This window comes from Musca domestica, unplaced genomic scaffold (assembly GCF_030504385.1).
Source record: "Musca domestica strain aabys unplaced genomic scaffold, Musca_domestica.polishedcontigs.V.1.1 11, whole genome shotgun sequence".
In the NCBI taxonomy this organism is placed as follows: Eukaryota; Metazoa; Arthropoda; class Insecta; order Diptera; family Muscidae; genus Musca; species Musca domestica.
In genome coordinates this window covers 9,007,580-9,021,109 of record NW_026712133.1, presented here as the reverse complement: position 1 = coordinate 9,021,109, position 13,530 = coordinate 9,007,580, and the positions used below count along the sequence as shown (strand labels likewise).

Below are 13,530 nucleotides of genomic sequence, written 5' to 3'. Positions count from 1 at the left end.
GCTGACAATATATTTGAAGTAAACAAAATACATTTAGTTATAATAGTTTCATTTATTTGGGCTTAAAAATAAAAAGTGCCGACTACTGGGACATGCCAAACTTAGGCACACTTACCCTATGTAAGATTCCCGCTAGCAATGAAATTTCCAATTAACTGAATTTCGTCAATCCTGTACTAGTTATAAGCCGTACTAGTACAAAATGCGTCCCTAAGTAATGCGAAGGGAACCAATAGGCACTTTTTGGGTTCCCCAAGTAAACGAAAAGGCGACACATGCGAATAAATAAGGAAGACACGCCAATAAAAAACCAACCAACAAACAAGTTAAACGTACTGCATACTTCGCACTAGGTAGGGTTTAATCTTTGGTCACTGGTATATGACTGTAAATCTGGAGCTACAATGGCAATGCAATCGAAGTCAATTAGTTACCTGGTATGAAATCCCCATGTTAGTGTTTACAGTAGTTTGCACTGTGAGGCGTCCTAAGTGGAACTAGTTTCTGTAACCCTGAGAATCGACGAGTTTCCGGTGCCGTAGCAGTCCACGTTGCTAGCGGGTTATTGTCCCTAAGATTAATGAAGCGTTTACACGAGTTGCTGCATGGAATGGAGAGTAACCTCTTTCAGATCCAATAAATATTTTCTCAAACTGTGTATTTAACCCATTTCTATTAAAATCAGATTTACAATTTTAAAGCTTAAGCCGCTGGGTCTAAAAGGAATAAGATTAGGGTCGGAGTGTGAATTGCATCTAACTTTTGGAAATTTGTACTCATATGTACTACAGTTGGTACAATTTGGAATTGTGGTGAACCGATAGAGCTTTAATCCTGAAATTTGGATTTAAGATTACTGTTGGGGTGTAGAATTGTGATATGTAGGTAGCTTTGAAAATTCGTACTTATGTGTACCTAATAGCACCATAAGAATTTGGATGAACCGATAGGTCTGGGATCCTGATATTGAGAAATATGATTTATATTGGCTTGTATGCAGGTTGTTACGGATATGTGTACTTATGTGTACTAAATGATACTAAATTTGATACAATTTGCATTTTTGGCGAAGCGATAAGGCTGGAATCCTGAAATTGGGAAAAACGATTTCTATGAGGTTGCTTGATTAAGGTATGGAAGTAATTTTGGAAATTTGTGGCGTAGGTTTGTGGTATGTAGAAAGTTTTGGAAATTCCTACTAATGTGTACTACATTTTGTATAATTTGGCTTTTTGTGAACGGATAGGACTGGAATCCTGATAATTACAATTAAGATTACCGTTGAAGTGTAGGAATCTAGTATGTACTAAATAGTATTAAATTTGGTATTTGGGTTGGGGATTAAGTTGGAAATCTAACATTTGGAATTAGGATCACCTTTTGTGCGGCTTTGTTGATACACGGCTGTTGATTTGGAAATACGTAGGAAAAAAATACGAAAACTGCTAAATAGTAATAACTTTGGTATTTGGGGAAGGATAGAGCTGGAATTTGGAGTGAGAGTTTTTAACGTTGTGTAAGATAGTGAAACTAAAAGGTTTTTTTTTTGTGAAATTCTAATACTACTTGTACCAAAAGTACTAAAATACACCAATGTCACGTCAAATACACGATGTCATTTAAAAACTTGAAATTTGATATCAAAATCAGGTCTGAGAAATGGTCTCGATATACGGAGGTGGTTTTGGAAATGCATACAATACATATGCGAAAAGGGTCGGATAGTGCTTGAAATCTGAAATTTAACATGAGGGTTGACTTAGGGTTAAGAGACGTTGAAAAGTCGTACTACAACAAATTAACGGAAAATACTAAATAATACTAAATTTGATATTTGTGGTAGAAATAGAGCTGGAGATGTAACATTTGGTATTTGGATCACTTTTTGTATGGTAGGTTTGATATATGGAGATCGATTTGGAAATGCATGCGGAAAAATGACTGATTGGCATTAAATTTTTATTTTTGGGGAAGGGATACAGCTGGAATGCTAGAATGAATGTAGATTGAAATTAGTTATCCCATCTATAATTTGATATTAATAAATTGTGGTCTTGAATATAATGCATTATATTCCTTATTGCGTATACGATGTCGATGTCGCTCGAATAGTAAGAGCAATTCGTTCGAAATTTAGCAGATTCAACATATTTTTATATGTTTTCTTATAGGACGCCAATCGAAGGATGTTATGATATGCATTTTTCCACAATTTAAGCGAATTTGAATAATTTTTCATTCAAAACTTTTAATTTTAAAATTGGTTTGACAATTCCTTGTCCCAGCAGGTGTGTCGATGCGACTATGTGTATTCTTTCGACCATGCGCTTCGTATGTAGATGTAACGGATTTCAAATAACCCTATTTTATTTTGACAATAATCAGGGGGATTATTTAAATGAATGCTGGTTAATCCGAATAAAAATTCGCATGCCTGTTTGATTTTCTTACAGATCAAATTACCGCCAGTTTTGCGCAATTTAGTGGAAGGACTATGAAAGCCCCTAAAGTCGCATTTTGATGGTTTTTATTTTTATAAAAGTGAATAGAAATAAATATTCATGGCAAACATTATAATGTTCACCTACCGTCTGTTTTAGATATTTTGAATAGCCTGATCTTATTTTTCAGAAATAGAACGTCTACAATAGTCCCATGTGAAAATCAGCTGAATTTTTGGTATTGTAAAAAGCTTAGCAACATTTTCCTATCAAATGCGCTGTAATCTGGAATTTGTATTTCCAACGTTTATTTAGTTTTGTCCACCTCATAATTAATGGCAGAATGATTTCAGAATAGTTAAAGAAAATTACTCTTTTACACCCACTACCGTAAGATGCATTTTTTTTGTCATTTAAATTGTGTGTTGGAGACCTCATATATTTCCATATATTTCATCATAGCATAATTCGATGACGATTAAACAAATGTTCGTTTCCATGCCATTTTCTATTATTCGTAAGTTTTTCATGTTCCTTCCTTGAAAGAAGTAGGTCCACGTTTTTAAATAAGCCCCATTAGGCTTTGTCGGTAATTTTTGTTTGTTTAAATGTGACATCTGCCCAAAATTGATTAAACCGGCAATTTAAGATTACCACATAAAATGTTTGGAACTGAGTGCGACTCATCTATTTCAAGTATTGTGCGTTATATTCTGACAGCTCTCAGAGCAGAGATTGCTGGATTGTTTTCCGTCCAGTGTGATCCATGATCCACCGTAAATCGATGATTATGATGGAGAGTTTTTACGTTAAGCTGTATGCGTTTTCATCTGGCCAGCCAGTCGGCCTGCCAGCCTGCTTGCTCAGATGAAATTTCAATCAAGGTGCATAAACCGTTACATTGTGGTGTTACCGTTTTTTGTTTATGTACAGATCATTTCAATCGGCCAACCATCACGGTGAACTTGATATGGCGGAGTTACTGCCACTAACTAGGATATTGTTGTTTTTGTTGGTGGCAGTGTTATTATTGCCGCTTTTTCTCTAAATATTGAGGTGGCTGGTAGTCACTGATCCAAATATATTGGCGTATCTAGTTGGTGCATTCATTCTCCTTTTTGTTGTTTTTGCTGCTGCTGCATTCGTCAAATGCATCGAAGTGATGATGGTTTTAATTGAGTTTGGCATCTTGGTAACTTTCACGCAACGCATTTGCGGAATGATGGCGTTAAACATAAATCCCATTCTAGCGAATTGAAGGCCAAGTAATTCAGTGCAAACGTCAACTTTCCCAAAAAATAACTTCTTTTGTTGGCGTTTTTAATTAAAAATTAAAGGGTTATTTTGTTCCGGAACGAACTAGTTGAAAGAAACTACTCGGCGAATGAAGTTCTTTTAGTTTATTTATGGCGCGTTCACATGGACGTATGTATACACTAGCAAGTACACACTACTTCGTCAGCTAAAAGTCCATTTTAACATTTTAGATTCGTTCCAACAGTTTGTACTTTGTACTCAAAATGCACAATTTGTTCAATTCCCTTCAAAAATCCATTTATATATTAATCAAGTTTTTCTTTATCGTAGAGAATAATAGGAAAATGTTTAGCTTTTACACCAAATCTTTCAAATTGTTTCATACGCATGTTTACCGATGATGAAATTAGTAAAACCATTTCACAACGAACCCACATCAAATTAGTCAATCACAAAACTATTTCAACGTCTTCATATGTAAACACTAAAACCCAACAGTAACCTCTATTTCAAACTTCCAAATTTCAGTTATATTCCTTCACCCAATACTAAATTAAGTACACTATACTACATTTCGTACACATTTCCAAAATCACCTCCAGATCTCAACATTCAATACAAAATGTAGTAATATTTAGTACTTTTTGTAAAATTTTAGTAAACATATGCAAAACCGTTACATACCTAAATCCTAGACACCAGCAGTAATCGCAATGTTAAATTTCAGAATTCCATCTTTAATTCTTCACGCAATACCAAATTTAGTACTTTTTTTAGTACTTTAGTACTTTTCGGACTACTATGGTACGCATTTTCAAACCCACTTCCAAATTTCAGCCTCAGATACCAGCAGTTATTAAAATATCAAATTACAGAAATCCCTTCACCCAATACCAAATATAGTACCATTCAGTACTTTTCGTACAGTACAATTATAATACCAATTTCTAAAACCACCTCCACCTGTCCAGGCTACACATGAACTGCAAATTGTACCAATTTTAGTACCAATTAGTATAGTTCGTACACTTAGGACACATTTCCAAAACCACGTCCTTATATCAACCCCTGCCCCCAAACTCTATTTGTTCACCGAATTTAGTGCATTTTAGTACTTTTGGCATAATTATTGTCCGAATTTCGAAAAATCCTTTAGTTTGTCCATCCCACGCAACATCAAAGACTATCGTTCCAAATTCCAGATTTTCTGCTCTATTTCTTCCCCAAACACCAAAGTTAATACTATATAGTATTTTTCGTAATATTTTGGTACGTATTTCCAGGTGATCCTGATATCCCCAAATACCAAATTAAGTACTTTTTAGTACGTATATCCGAAACCAATTCCAAATCTCAATTCTATACACTAACAGTGATCCTAATGCCAAATTACCATTTAGCACCTTTCGTACACTTTCTGAATGAATTTCCAATCACAACTCTATTTTAACCCTACCCACCAGCAACCAACATTTGCAACACAGCTTCTTCCGTTCACCCAAAACGGAGTGGTACCATATTTAGTACAATTTAATACGGTTCTAATACCATCTCCTTACATCAAATCCATTTCCAAGAATTGATGCTTATACCGAATTTCAAGATTTTACCACTACCCAAATTCCAAATGATACCGAATTTAGTGTATTTTAGTAAAATTTCGTAAAACCCTTTACTTTGTCTATCCTACGCAACATCAAAGACTCTCAAATCTAATGTCAGATTTTCAGCTCTATACCTTCCCCAAATTAAAAGGCTCAAATTTGGGGAAGGTATAGAGCTGAAAAGGATTTCAATACGCATTTCCAAAACCACCTCCAAATCTCAATCCATTGATCCTAAGCAGAATAAATATAAAATTTAGTACCATTTAGTACCTTTCGTGCGCTTGCTTAACGAATTTCCAAACTCAACTCTTTGTACTACATTTAACCCTAACCCTACATTTCTTATATAATTTTGATATTAATATTTTTTCTAAAAATGATTGAAATAAAGAAAACGAGAAGGAACGGAAATGGAAAAGGAACAGTTTATTGATACAAAAGGAACGACAACAACCCTAAAAAATCATATTAGGAAAATAGCCCATGAACCCATTCAAGTTCGACCAGGACATTTCTTGAAATTTTCGAATTTCTGTAAATTTATGCACTCCCTAATTCACCCAATCCTGCCATCAGGGACATCATAAGAATTGTGAAAAATTCGTGAACTATGCATTTGCAAAATTACATATTCAAATAAATATCCATAAATGTTGCCAACTATTACACCGATCTTCGGATTTGTGATCTAATAAAATTGATTTTAAATTTAATAAAGGCTGCGATCACTTTTCTCAATTTCTATTCGATTAGTGTCAGTGACCTTTTGAACCTTTAGGTAAGAACTATTTTCACTTTACTTAGTTGCCATTGAAGTTTGATTAAAAAAATTGAGATCGCTCCTACACAAATGTGGTTGTCTGCAAACAAAGCTTTCACGTCAAGACTGATTGTGTTTGTGCATACATATGTACATACATATATACTATGTACGTTTGAATATATATTTACTTCTAGAACTCTGTGTCGATGAATTGAAAAACCATTGACAGACCAAGGGATCACATTCGATGTCGTTTTGTTTTGCTTGATTATGATGGGCGGCTACGTTCACTTCAGCCGAGCTGAAAACGTACATAGGTACGTATGTACATAGCCACTTACATCTGTATGTTCATACAGACAAACTGCCATAGATAGATTCGATTCGAACAGGCCTTGTCTGCTTGTCGCTGTTGTTGTTGTTGTTGTTGTCTTTGTGCTGCTCTTCACACTTTTCCAGAGCGCTTTTAACACAACGAGAGTGTAGAGTTCATTGCCACTTGTCAATTTATCGGTACAAATGTGACGCATTGCTCTGACATGTGACTTTCTAATCGCGTTCGTCTGAATGCTCGTTGTCACGAACGGTCTGCCTGTAATTACAGTCATACGTATCAACATCGAACATGTCTAGAATGAAATAATTAACATTTCCGAAATTCAAATGGTAAAGAGCATAATTTTATGCAAGACACCGAGCCAATGTTAGAAATTAATGTCAATTAATGAAGAAATACTCTTTGCATTTGAACTTCCAATCAATTTCGTATCGCTATTTGTAGGGTGGGCTTGGCTTTATACAAGTGCGATGAGGACCCGTTTTCATAATGTCCTGCAAATAGGGATTAAAATATTATTAGTCTTTCATGTGCCAAAAAATGCAAAATCCCAGGCAATTTGATACGATAAATCACCTACTTATCAGAGAGGATCTGAAAATTCGGACTAAAACATAGCAGTATGTAAGCCGACATTTAAGTTTTGAACTGTCTAATATTGCCTGCGGTCGATATTACAGCAAAAAAATTAAAACATAAAATTTGTTAAGATCGAAAGGATAGGGTAAGTGTACCAGTAGTCGGCACTTTTAGGCTTTTCATTATTTCAATCTTTCGACATTCTGAGTGAAATCTTTTAATTGCAGAAAAATAAAGTTGTTCAGATTCCAAATTTTGTTTAGTTTTCGAAATAATATACAACAATTGAATTTGTTTTTATTAAATTGGCAAAATTTGCAATTTTACCAAAATAGTAGTTTTTTGCCAGTAGTCGGCACCATTTTCCATTGCTCGGCATGTCTATTTGCCAGTAGTCGGCATATGCTATTTCATTAAAAAATATTATTTATGAGATTAAATAAAAAAGTACCTTTCTTATATTTGAAATTTGTGAATTGGCCTTTTTCCTTTAGATAGCCAACATTTTTTTCAAAAATGCCACTGCTACTTAAAACATCAAATAGCTGATTTAAAAAACCTACTTAATTTAGAAAAGTTGGTTAAAAAGCACAAATAAAATCAACTGCCGACTCAAACAATTTTTTTATGTGGGTAGTTTTTGGATTATTTTTTAATACTTTTCTCAAGTTTTGGTGAAATAGGTCAAAAATGATATTTTTCTAGTAATCGGCACCCCCTGTCGACTACCGGCAAATCTCTTTTTTTCTGTTCCTAATGTCGGCATTAAATAATATAAGAGAAAAATGCTTGATTATGTATGTTTTTTAAGTTATTAAATGATCTTAGAATGTTATTTACAAGCACTATCGCACGCGTTGGAAGACACTCACTGACGAAACCCGTTATTCTCTCGTAATAAATGATCGGAGCTTTTTACAGAAAAAGAGCAGAGAACATTGTTGACGTTTTTTTTTTTTTTTTTTTGCAATTATTTCATTATTTGGTCAATTCCATTTTTAGTTATTTAAGTTTAAATTTCAAAACTGCCGACTACTGGGACATGCCGAACTTAGGCACACTTACCCTACCGCTAAAAGACGTAAAGCCTATTATAAGGAGCTGTAGCAAAGCATGGAACGATTTCAATTCTTTTGTACAGAGTGTACAAAATAATAGCTAATTCCGTTGAAAAATGTAACCATTAGAAAATTCAAGTATCCGAATTCAAACAATTTCGTCGAAAATATGGCTTAGATCTTCAAAATATTCAGTTATTTGACATGGTGTACTTTACATGCCTGCAGACAAATGACAGCCCTGTGCAAAATCCTAGCTCTTGATCACAGGTCGTACAACAGACGAACGGTCATGTTTAAATCAATTTAGAATTTTGCTCTGATCAAAAACATATACAGGGTGAAATAAACAAAATTCAAAAAAGTCAAACGCCATAATTTTTTAATTTTATTGAATGAAAGCAAAAAATGTCGGCACGAATTTGACACGAATTATGGCCTTCAAACGGCCAATGAAACCGTCACACACAGCTCGAATGTTGCTCTGCGGTATTCTGGCCCATTACCGGCGAGGCGTTTGCTTGAGGTGATCGTCACGATGTTATTTCTTAGTGCCAATCTTGCTTTCCAAAATACTCCAGACACAATAGTCCAACGGATTGGTATCCGGTGGCCATTTTGGTGGCCAGTGTGCACTGGAAATGATGCGAGGAACCTCATTTTGTAACCATTCTTGGGTGGCGCGTGCTGAGTGCGAAGTGCTGAGTCCTTTTGGAATGTCCAAGGTCTGCGGCCAAAATGTTTGCGTGCATTTCTCTTTAGCTATAGCCCCGAGATCATTTTTCAATATTTACCGAATGGAATATTGCGATATGTTCAGTTCACGAGCAATTTTTCGGCCGCTGCGACGTGGGTTTCGATCAAGTCACTTTTCGAACCACTTCCGCTGTTGTTACTGTTTTCTACCGTCCACTTTCTTGAGGTCGGGCTACGCTACCAGTATCACGGCAACGAGTGATGGTACGAGACACAAAAGATTTATTCACATTTAAATGCTGGAAAATTCTCACCAAAATGCTTTTGTATGCTTGTAAACAATATAATGAGCTGTTACTGGAATAATTTTAACAGCTGTCGGACGAGTGGCTTAGAAACGAAAGCAGTCTGAAGTTGGTTGCAGTTTCTTCATCTCACCCTGTATATATATTCTTGGGTCGCAACGACAATTTCGATGACAAACTGTATGTACTCTTCATATTAGTAAAGTTTATAAATGATATTCAAGAAACAACATAAATTCGGATGTGAAATATTAATCCATATAGCTAATCCAATCCAATTGATTTCGTTTGCGCCCACGTAAAATATAAATTCAACGATATTTATTTCCCGTTTTCTTCTTTTTCCTCTTCTTTTTAGACGATATTGGTAAAAATTTGTTAAAGCAAAGCACGGACGTAGCGGGCAAGGATACGCTCAGAGATGAACTAGAAATTGATCTGGCTGAAAGCAGAACTGAAAGAACAACACAAACAAAGACCAAACAAATCCCAACCAGTGGATCCAGACAGCACAAACTACTTAAGCGAGAGTCGATTGGCAATAAAATGCTTAGCGAACGTTCTCTGCTCTTGAGCGGCTACAATAACAACTCCATTGACGGTGTCAAAAAGAGTTGTGAACTGAGCAACAAGACCACCCCAGCAACAACACCCAACTTGAGTACGGCACAAGCAACGTCTACACCGACGTTGACGGTTACGCCAACCACAACGGCGGCAGCAGCGGCTGCCTACTTGTACTTGGAAAAGGTAAAAAATGAACGCATGTCACCGAGGGTGACGGCCGCTCAAATAGATTCTCTGAAGGATGCCATTATGGAGTCATCGGCAGCCGCTGCCGCAGTTGCTGCAGCAATGGTGAATAATAACAACAACAGCTCATCGATTAACAACAACAATAATAATAACAGCAACAACAGTGGCAACACAAATAGTTGCAACAACAGTCACAGCGCCAACAGTACCGTTCTAAGTCAAAATCAAATTGCGAACTCCCTTAACAACAACAACAATAACACCAACACCAGTGATGAAACACCAAGTCATTCCCTTCAATCGTCGATTGGCCCACAGCACCCCCACCACCAGCCAGCATCCATCCACCTGTCCAGCAATCATGTGAAAAGAGAAAGACTTAGCCCGGCCACAGGCACAAATGGTGACCTCCAATCGGCCCTGTCGAGGTAAGATATTCGGGGTTATGATTTTGAGTGGTAATAGATTTGCGCCTCATTCGTAGTCGTATATTGCCATTTTAATTGTAATTCCTAACAATTCATTTGTAGTCCGAGAATTCCATTTATAATTCGTAAAATTTCAATTGAAATTCGGGAATTCCATATGTAATTCGAAACATTTTAATTGTAATTTAACAATTTCATCTGTAATTCACAAAATTCCATTTGAAATACGAAATATTTCAGTTGTAATTCAAAATTTTCTATTTTTATTTCAATTACTCCATTTGAATTTAGAATTATTTCACTTGTAATTCGAATTATTTTATTTTAGTTCGAAAAGGCAAATTGAAGCCAATAAAAACATTTTTTTTAATTTGTTTGTTTCAAATTTCAAATGTTACGAATGACAAATGAAATTCTAGAATTTCAAATAAAATGTTTCAAATTACATCTGAAAAACGTGTAAATGCCAAAGACTTCTTCGGCCACCCTGCGGCTGTTCATGTCAGAAATGTCCAAAAAATATTATACGTATGTAATTCGTAGTGAGCATCCGACTTGGGTGTGGAAACTCCAACATTGCGCTCAAGTTTTGTGTTTTTCCTTTAAAGTTAAATTGCCTTCTGACTGTGCCATTTTAACTACTTATGCCAGTTTTCATAAAAAACCAATAAGGAAAAGTCAAAAGCCGGGCGGGTCCGACAGTATGATACCCTACACCACTATGCATATCTAGTAAAGCTCCCGTAACAAAATAATTTTTTTGAAGTAAATCATACCACCTATTAACATTTGGCTTTAGAGCAGCTATAGTTTGGTTCCAGAGGGAACTAATATAAGGGTGGCATATCTAATTCTGAATCGATTTTCACTAAATTTGATGGAGACAAAATGTCGGAAATAGCATCAAGTTTTAGAATAAGTTTAGATTTGTTCGAATTGGTCACCTTTGTCGCGATCTATGGCCATCAAACTGCCAATGAAATCGTCACACGCCGCCCGAATGTTGCTCTGCGGTATTTTGGCCCATTACCGGCGAAGCGTTTGCTTGAGGTGATCGACACACTACACCCTTCAGAATATTTTCGCGATAATATACGGCATTTATTCTGATGCCACGGTCGATTAATACAAGCGGAGAGCGACCATCGGATGTTATGGCGGCCCACACAATCACCATGGCCGGCGCTTGAGTTCTGGTGGCCAAGCGAAGGTGCACATTTAGCAAGTAAACACGATCATTTTGTTTGTTTACAAACTGATGGACAACGAATGTTTTCTCATCGGAGAAAACCAAATTCGGCAGTTCACCACATTCGGCCAAGCGAAGCAACTCTTTAGCTCTTTTGAGTCTCTTTTCTTTCAGTTGCGATGTAAGTTCTTGCACTTTTTGGAATTTCAATGGCTTTACCCCGAGCTCATATTCGGCGAATGGAAAATTGCGATATGTTCAGCTCAGGAGCCATTTTTCGGCCACTGCGACGCAGGTTTCGATTAAGTCGCTTCTTTACTTTTCGAACCATTTCTGCTGATGTTGCTGTTTTCTTTCGTCCACTTCCTTGATGTCGGGCTACGCTACCAGTATCACAGTAACGAGCGATGGTACTAGATTTATAATATTTATTCATATTTAAATGCTGGAGTGCTCTAACGATAGCCACCTGTGGTTTTCCACCCAAATATAAAGAAATCACACTATCACGATGCATGTCAGTGCGTCTGTCCATGTATTTTTGTGAACAAAATGCAGGTCGCATTTACCATACTATTGAGATGAAATTTTCCGAACAATATTTGTTCGGCCCAAGGACGAACTCTATTGAAATTGGTGAGAATCGGTTAAAATTTAGATATAGCTCCCATTTATATCTTCGTCCGATTTCGGGTTAATTGTGCACCAAATGGCTAATATCAATCCAAATGACCTGAATTTTAGCAGATCCGACTGAATTCATCCTAGAAATAAGTACTTAAAATTTAGTTCAGATATAGCTTCGATTTGGGGTTTTAAGTCCTTCACATGCGTAATATGCACTCCACAGCATTGATCTTTGGTACCAGATATCAGATACAGCTCCAAATACATCTACCAAATTTTATCAAGATCGGTTAAGGTTTGGATATAGCTCCCATACATATCTTTATCCGACTTCTGTTTTATTTTGCACCATATGCCTTATGTCTTAGTTCTTATTTTTTTTTTTTTCTACAAATACCTTGCAAACACTACTGCAATTGCATTTTTGTTTCTTACTTCCTCCCAACAGTTGCGGATTAAAAAGAAAATCAATTGAACTTTATTAAAATTAATATCCACTTGAAAAGGTAACAAAACAATCTTTGGGTTGCAAACCAATTTCTCAGGTCGAAGATCAAATAGCCATCGCTACATGGACCACACTTTACGGTTGTCTACAAATATTCGATTTCCAATCATTATTGAAAAGCATAATTAATGTGCTGTCAACACCGTTCGATTTTGTTAAAACAGAAGTTCGAACGCCACCCTCGAGATCATTTAGAAAATAGGTGGGTAAATGTAGCCGGCAGGCACGACATAAATCAAAGCAAACAAACGAACGAGCACCAAAAAGAAAATAGAAGATGGAAGATGTAAACAATGCCACCGAGCATAGCGCGATGGTAACTAATGATTTAATAAAGACGATTAACATAAAAGCGCCTGGCTTAGAATGGTGGTGGTAGTGGTGTGTGTATCAATTAACACGTCCAGCTCACGGTTGAAACGAATGAATGATTTTGCTTGGAATGGATGACAGATTGAGATTAATTGTTGAAATTTGGACAATGGATTTAAAGTAATGATGATGATAGCCCCATACAAAACCAATATAAATCCACAAGATTAGTTTGTGTACAATTTACATCCACGCATGCATACACACACACACACACACACACTCAGGAATGAATGTGAAAGAACATGATGTTGAAGGTTTCTTTTTGAAACATAAGTCATTCAAATAACCAATCCATCTATCGAAGTTTCGACAAATTATTTAAATTAGATATTTTATCAATTTACAAGATAAACGAACCATAGGGAACCCAAAGATATGGTTAAGCTTAGTGTGGTCATAATTGTGGACTGCGATCTTATGTAGATTATAGAGATACTCGACAGATTGTAGTGATACATTGCATCTTCATACGAAATATACAATATGATGAGAAGTATAGAGATGTGCATTGATTTCAGAATATCGAAAAAGTCCATATTCGAAATCAATTGGCGATATTATTTTATTTTTTTTACTACATTTGCTTGATCTCCCCAAGGGTTGT

At 36.0% G+C, this 13,530-nt stretch overlaps 1 protein-coding gene across 7 annotated transcripts in view; it reads left to right on the top strand.

The window, feature by feature from the left end:
* LOC101894759 (homeobox protein 5) overlaps nucleotides 1-13,530 on the top strand; it is a 99,513-nt gene that overhangs the window by 40,119 nt on the left and 45,864 nt on the right. For all 7 annotated transcript variants that reach the window (XM_020037227.2, XM_020037226.2, XM_059130886.1 and 4 more), the window contains one exon: nucleotides 9,402-10,227. In XM_020037227.2, coding sequence (XP_019892786.2) covers nucleotides 9,402-10,227 — 826 coding nt within the window. The remainder of the gene's footprint in view (nucleotides 1-9,401; nucleotides 10,228-13,530) is intronic.